The 8,385-nt window shown below is 26.6% G+C and overlaps 1 protein-coding gene across 1 annotated transcript; it reads right to left on the bottom strand.

Moving 5' to 3' along the window:
• Positions 1-2,663: 2,663 nt before the first annotated feature.
• On the bottom strand, positions 2,664-3,862 carry LOC114124946 (uncharacterized oxidoreductase TM_0325-like). The gene has a single exon (XM_027988398.2). The coding sequence runs from the start codon at positions 3,529-3,531 to the stop codon at positions 2,761-2,763; it is 771 nt and encodes a 256-aa protein (XP_027844199.2). The 5' UTR covers positions 3,532-3,862; the 3' UTR covers positions 2,664-2,760.
• Between the last annotated feature and the right edge of the window lie 4,523 nt (positions 3,863-8,385).

Raw genomic sequence — 8,385 nt, 5'->3', positions numbered from 1 at the left:
TTTTCTGGTCAGGCAAAAAATTTTTATCGTTATTTAAAAAAAAAATACTTAGACAAATTGAAAATTTCAATTGTCTATAAATAGTTCAAAAAAAACTCAAAATTCTTTAAAAATTTAACTGTGTACGGAGAGCGCTAATATAAACATTTGGTGAAAATGTCAAGTATTTACATCGATTAGTTTTTGACTTATAGCAAAATAAAAAATTCGATTTTGACGTAAACTGGTTTTGCATAAAAAATCCCGTTTTTCCCTCATATTTTTGTGTAGCAGATATAATGACTTAATTTCCAAATAATTACCTGTAATAAACACAAAACAATTTTTTAGGGGTAATAGGTAAAATGCACAAAAAAATTACCCCCATCCCAATAATATGACAAAATTACGTCATTACACTAAGGATTTATACTTATATATTAATTTTATAAAGATGATGATTTTATAGGTTTTAGGCGTTAATCTTGGACCTTAGAAAATAATGGATTGTTTCAATAAAAGTTCTATCAGACTATTTTTTAAGACTTTGTAGAAAGGCGTAGGTACTTAGTTTCTTTTTAAACCCCTATAATAGGTTGATGTAAGGATTAACGTTGTACATATTTTATATTTTGTTTAGATATACCAACATTGAAAATTTTTTTGATTTTATAAAGGATTTTCAATCTTCATTGAACATAAATGAAAACAAATTGGTAATAATAATTATAATTACTATACTCAGACCCATCTCAAAGTTTTTCGATGTCATGGCCATCAGATCGTCATAATCATGACTAAATATTAGCCATGATCATAATAATATGGTTGTATGGTACCTATATCAGTATTTATTTAAAAATTAACAAGCTAATATTATAATTATTATATACTTTATACGAAGTGCCACAGGAAAAGAATTATTCAACATACAGTCAGAGGCGTGTCAAGCGGGTAGGCCTGGTAGGACCGGGCCTACCCTGATTTTTAACCTTTAAGTATACCCAACATATGCATTTTAAAATTATATTTATATAAGCACACAAATGTGTTGACTATACAAATTATTTTTATAACTAGGCCTGTCCTAAATTTTGGTCCTAGACACGCCTCTGCATACAGTATTGATATTACTAATAGCCAATAGGCAATACCAAAATAAATAATAAAACATCTTCATTCCTCAAAATATAGAAATACCTACAGGAAGACTCAGAATTTTTTTAAATTATTTATTTACATAAATAGGTAGGTATCGAGGAAAAAATCGTCACCGTTGGATGGTTTTTTTTATCACCCAACTAATGCTAACCATTATACCTATTATCTACTTATATGATTATAGCAAATCATCTAGGTTGTGTATTTTCTATTGAGAATAACAAAAAAATGTATATGAATTTTTCGCTTAGAATTTAAATTTAACAACTCCATTACTTTAGTAGTTTAGCGACCTACGATGAAGTAGCTAGGTAGTACATACTAAATTTCGATTTTTTTTTTTTTTTTTTTATTACATTTTTATATTGTGTGTCACAATGTTAATATATATAATCGTCCTCATTATATTATAAACGGAAACTGACATAGTCTTTCAACGATTTTTTTTTTTTTTTTTTAATACATTATGAATATATTAAAAATAGATACGACGTGTTCATCGTTGTTTAGGTATCAAATGTATTATATTATAACTGTATGTCTGTATATTTACTTATATTATTAGTTGATAATAGGTAATATTTGATATCGATTAACTTCACTAAAAATAATAATTATACTCCAAAAATGTTCCGATGTGTTTTCATATTTAAATTTAATAGATTCGTTTAATATTAAAAAAAAAGAAGAAACACTAAAACAATCTACCCATATTTAAATGCGATACCTATATATAAAACCGGTATAGCTAGGTGGGAAAGTATTTGATAGAATTTTATGGGTATCATACCCACACGTGTTAACACTGAGAAAAAATGTTACATAATATAAAAATAAAAATATTCATCACTAGAAACTAATAATTTCATGGACTACATTTTTTTAATTTTTGGAAGTCAAAATTAACATCTACAACTGATAACCGTCTATATTCATAGTATTATAGGTAGGTTAGGATGGTTATTGGTTAAGTATACACCTTACATATAATATTATCCATGAAGTATACTTGGAAGTTGGAAACAATCAATTCAACATTCAAAACTTATTAAAAATGCATAGACATATTAATAAATTATTAATATGTCTTTGTAAAAATGCCATCATAATTTCCTAAAAAGTTATTTATCTTAAATAATTTGATTAATATTTATTACAATTTTTTGGTACACTGCACTGGACATAAATATTAATATTATTTGTGTACAATGGGTGTGTGACCTATAATCTAAAGTTTTTATTCCATATTACTTAATAAATAATAATAATAATAATAATTAATATTGTTGTCTAGTAATATTTAACGCATAATTTAGATACCATATTATATAACAATATAATATGTACCTATAATATTTTGTGTAAGAATTTGATGCAATACATTGTACATTTTAATGAAACTTAAAATTATAAAACTTTCATCAACCACTAACAACTATTATATATTTATTTAAGTTTCTTGATAATAGCCAGGATATGTAATTATAACTTATATTTTAATTGAGAATTGAGATCAATCAGTCTTATTACAACAATAAAAATGTATATTTTATTATATTCATGTGAGACATATTTTGATATATAATTATACAAACAAATAAAAATTATTATTTAAATATTTTATCTTGGGCACATAGCGTGTCTTCCTCCATCAATAAAAACTGAATCACCTGTTGTAAAACTAGCATCATCACTAGCTAAAAATGCAATTGCTTTAGCAACTTCTTCGACAGTACCCGGTCTTCCTAACGCATGAGTGAACTTGGTTTTTTCTAAAAATTGTGAATAGTCTTCTTGACTCATTCCTTGTCTTGTTAAAAGATTTGTAACTACAACTCCTGGATTAACACTATTGACTCGAACTCCTTTTGGTGCCAATTCCAATGCCACACATCTTGTAAATTGATCCACCGCTGATTTTGACATACAGTATGCCAATACATTAGGAAACGATCTGGTTCCGTTTACACTAGATACGTTAACTATATTACCTTTAGTCTTTACTAAATGTGGAACAGCCAACATGGTCAAATGATAAATGGATCTCACATTAGCGTTCATTACCCGATCATACTGATCAAGAGATGTAGACTCAATAGATCCGTTTTCTAAAATGCCTGCATTATTAACTAAAATGTCCAGTTGGTTATAATGAGAAATAGTAGAATCCAAAATTCTTTTAGTATCATCTTCATTTGTCAGATCACCAGTAACCACAAGTGGTTTAAGTGAACAACTTTTTTCGCATTGATCGGCTACCTTCTGTAGGTTGATAAGATTGCGTCCTGTAAGTGCTAGTTTTGCTCCCAATTTGGAAAAGTGTATTGCAGTTGCTGCACCAATTCCTGAACTGGCACCGGTAATCAATACTATTTTACTATGAAAACTCATTTTACTATTACAGTTACTACACAAATTATAAATTTTCAAATGTTAAAGTAAATTACCTGTTACTTATAATTATTAATAATTTAAATTCAAGTTTTAATATCGTAGATACATACGTATAACTTGGCAACTAAATAGTTCGATCAAAACATACGTCGTCTTTAATTTTATCAGTTTTTATACAAAACTTTTATCCATAAATCGTAATCAAAGTATGGTAAATTCTAATCAAATATAATTAATAATAATTTATTCCTGTGGTTTATTACTGTGTAGTGTGTATAGCACTTAAGCATTGACAGCTGCTAAATTCTAATAATTAATATTCTGACTAGTTAAATAGTGATTATCTTATTTTTGGTTCAAGCAGGTTGTTGCGAGTGATAAGCACTATAAAAAATAGTACAATATTTAAATAAAGCTTTTCATGGTTAGTGGTTATTGTATGCTTAATCATGATTGGTGATAAGTAATCATCACAGTCTTCGAAGATTTTCTAACACCGTGGACCGGACCGCCGGTCCATCGCTTTCGATTTTAGAAATTAGAATAAATATTAAATAATAATGTGTAGTTATTTAACGTTTGTAATCTTATTCTGTATCGTTATGAAGTTACACTGAGTTACACGATGGATTCGTATAAATCCTGAATTATTATTTTAATTGTACTATTAATACTGTTATTTTATGTATAACATAGTAAAACATGTCATATTGGATAAAATCAAAATTTTTAATGGGTATACATTTTTTTCATTAATTAATGATTTATTCGGGTTTTTAAGGGATTTTTTTCATATTCGTATTCTTAGTTGCTAATCATGACTAAAATAAAAATATGTTCATTTATAAGTATCGAATATTTATAAATGGGTGAAGTGGTTATAAATTATCTGGTAAAATTATTTCAACCTATACTATAATAGTAAAAGATAAATTATAAAATTATATTAATAGCAATAATAATATCACAAAATATGCTTCACAAACATAATATACTAGTAGACAATTTTATTTTTTTAAATAATTCGATGATGCAAATTATTTTCTAATAAAATTAACCATAGGCGGCATTTAGGGCGGGTATGAGAGGGCAGTTGCCGCCCAGGAAAAATATTGAGAGGGTAAACTCATTATTTTGCCCCCTCATAAATTAAATTTTATTTAAACAATTTTTAATTTTATAAAATATTTATGTTGAAATTACTTTTATACGATTATATAAGAAAATTGTTCCCCATGTAAGTCAGATCAGAATTATCAATATTACCATAAATTAATATAAACTAATGTAAATTCTAGAAAACTGTGGATATTAATGCAATATTATGATTACTTTTAAAACATAACATAACATACCACATATTTTTTTTTATTAAGATGCAAATCTGTACTATTTAGCACAATAGTATATGTGGTGATTGAACAAAAATACAATAAAAATAGAAATAAGAAACTAAAAAACCACCCATTAGTGGCACTTGACTGGGAAATTATTTAAACATAAATTATAACAGTACTTGAGTGTGAGATGTTATCTGTTTTTATTGAGATAAAAAGTAAGTAAAATTTAGATAGAATGTATATGTATTAGATAAGTTGAATATGAGAAAATTTTTAAATGGGTCAGTAAATTATGATTAATTTTTGCCCCCCGATAATAAGAGCCAAGCGCCGCCTATGATTAATTAACAATACCATTTAAAAAATTTGGAATATTCTTACTGCCATCATTTCATTCCTCACAGAGATGTTTTACTTTATCTTTTATTTTTATCTGTGGTGGTCCAATGGTACCTGTTCATGCTGTGCTACTTAGTTTCGCCAGTTCTATTTTCATGTCGCATAATAACTTTTTTTTATTATTATAGTTAGTATAGAAGTCTGTGGTGTACCCAAACTAGGGCAAAGGTGTCAGGTGAAATTTTAGAATCAAGAAGTACGCAGTAATATTTTTAAAAGAGTAGACATTCAACCCCACCGGCTCAAGGTCTCAAAATCTGGTTCTATGATCAAACAGAATACAGATAGCTACAACAGGTAGACACGCCAGGCAAGTTTTACAAATGTAATAATATTCAGATTTGTTTGACTATAATGAGTCTTCATTCGGTGGCGTCGCGGGGTCAAGCGCGTGACCCGTATCTTTAGAGCAACGGTCGGTAACTGGTGGACGGTGGAAACCAAAAACTGGATTGTCAAAATATCTTAATTTATTAGATTGTGTAATTTATTTATTTAAAAGATTTTACAAGAAAATACTTTTTTCTGAGCTTCATTTATTTATTATTTTAATCAAGGACCCTAAAAAAAATTACTTACCGACCCCTGTCATGCCATCGTATGAATAAAACTATAGAAAATAATTACTAATTCATCCACAATGGTTCTTAAAATACTTAGGTACTTCAACACGAAAATTCAAAATTAACTTAATTGGGAATTTAAAAAATAATACAAGTTGATTTTAAGTTAACGTAGATACTAATGAGTTAAGTTAATTAAAACAGCGAACTAGTAGGTAAGTTAAGTTAAAATTAACTTAACTTTTAACTTAGGTATTAACTCGTTAATGCCCAGCCTTGCAGACCACTAATTTTTTCTATATTTTATTCTTTATATATTGATGTATAATTATTATATTCAAACACAATTGTGTCAGAGCTAGTAAATTATAAAATTTACATGCGGTAAATATTTATGTGACTATCTGTTCGGTAGAAAAATACAAGCATATTACATGATGCATAATATAATATATGAATTATGGTCGACTTATTTCGTATTTCAATACGTGCGGCATAACTTTCATATCTATGAAAACATTGAAAACTATCGTCCGTACTACGATTGAAGAATTTAAGGACAGATTATAGGAATATTACGAACGTTAATAATTGACAAGCTAATGGAAACTGCATATGCTATACTTATGTCTTATAATAAAATGTAACTTTAAACAAGAAAAATGCAAATATATGTAAAAAAAAAAAAGGTACAAAAATGAATAAAAAGCACCAACAATACTAAAAATGCAAAATAAAAATTGTACCATTAAATTCGATAATTCATGAATCAAATTTCTGTATAGACGATCCTTGAATGTGACCATTAAAAAAAATGCATCAAGTTCCAGACCCTAGTTATATAGATTTAACGAAATATTGCAGTAAACAATTATTTTCCGCTTGTAATTTTATACCTATAAGTTATAACCTATATATGATTTTAATTTCCTTTAAAAATGAATACAAATTTGTATTGATCATAAATTATGTAGGATCACAAAATAATCGAGATCCTTCAAAACGGATATTTAAATAGTTAATATAAATGCATAATATAATATACTTAAGAAATACGAATTACAAAGATTCTAGAAGTCCTATATAAATACAAGGCGAAAAAAGTAGGCAATTCTAGAAATATTCATGGCATTATAAAAGCAGAGCAACTAAGCCGTGACTAATATAGTTGTATATAGTACCTACACTCTACAGCAAACTTCATGTGTACCTTCAGGTACCTAGTCTGATATAAATCATATTTTGAAATATAAATAGTTAGTGATGTTAATGATTAAAATTAAACATACATGTGTCATTTAATTTTTATTAGTGTTATTATTATATATTGTAGGTACCAATTTTTTAATATCCAAAATACTGAAAAGTAAAAACTACATTAAAACTTTTAAATATTATCTACTATATTATTGATCAAATATATACATTAAATTAAATCAGATTCATCATTGATGATTAATATATCATCATATAATATATTTTTTAATGTTTAGCATATACTGACTAATGACTTATTTGCCAATAACGATTCTAGGTTAAACTTTAAATTGTAAACACGAATGCATGTAAATCTATATAGGCACCAATAAAATCTTCTTGTATACGATAAATTAAGTAAAAAGTTGCAAGAATATAGGTTAAAATAATTTAAAAATTAACAAATATGTACTTTAAAACTTTCGAATGGAAAATTTACTAATTGAATTTTTAAAAACAAAATAATTTGATAATTTTCACAATTAGGACAAAATTTGTTAAAATTCTAACTTCAAACGCTGTTTAACTTTTGACTTAAAGTAGCGACTACAACATATTCACCAGAAACTACCCTTAAGTTGAAAATCTTTTTTACTGAACCAAAAAGCGATAACAGACGAAAAACATAATGTTGTAAAATTAATAGATTACATAGGTATATACTATATTGTATATTTATCCAAATGTGAATAAAATTAAAAACTATTAAACACACTCATGTTAATGAATAAAAGTAAGATATTTTATATATAATATATAATTAGAATAAAGAATATATGCATAAACCACTTATAATTTGACTTATGAATACAAAAATTATAAGTACCTACCTAAGTATTACCCAAATAATATAAAATGTAAACTGCTAGTATTAATTTTATTAATGCTTTATTTCTAAAGCAAGTGTCACTTTTTTACTTGTGAATTGTGATGGTGTAGGCCACAGGGTTCTAATTGCGGGTCTTCGACTTCTTCTTTATCATTGCTCAAAATATCGGAGACAATATCGTCTTATTCATATAATATAATATACATACATTTAGTTCTAAATTTGGATAAAAAAATTTGAAATAGATATTGAAATCTTGTTTAATTAATCTTTGAGTTATCTTTATCCAAAATGTTGAGTTATCAAGGTTCAAGTTACCTAGAGTTCACTGTATTACATAACTTTTTTTTTTTTAATGAGAAAGGATTTATTTTTGAACAGTCCTTGTAAATTCAATTGATAGGTAAAAGATTCAACATAACTGAATAAAAACTGTACCTAAATAAATTATATTCATAACTTG

This window comes from Aphis gossypii, chromosome 2, assembly GCF_020184175.1.
Source record: "Aphis gossypii isolate Hap1 chromosome 2, ASM2018417v2, whole genome shotgun sequence".
Taxonomy (NCBI): Eukaryota; Metazoa; Arthropoda; class Insecta; order Hemiptera; family Aphididae; genus Aphis; species Aphis gossypii.
Note: the sequence above shows the minus strand (reverse complement) of the source record. Positions and strands in the feature narration are given on the sequence as shown.

What these genes read in the sequence shown, in the direction of transcription:
- LOC114124946 (XM_027988398.2), bottom strand. Translation starts at nt 3,531, where the DNA reads ATGAGTTTTCATAGTAAAATAGTATTGATTACCGGTGCCAGTTCAGGA.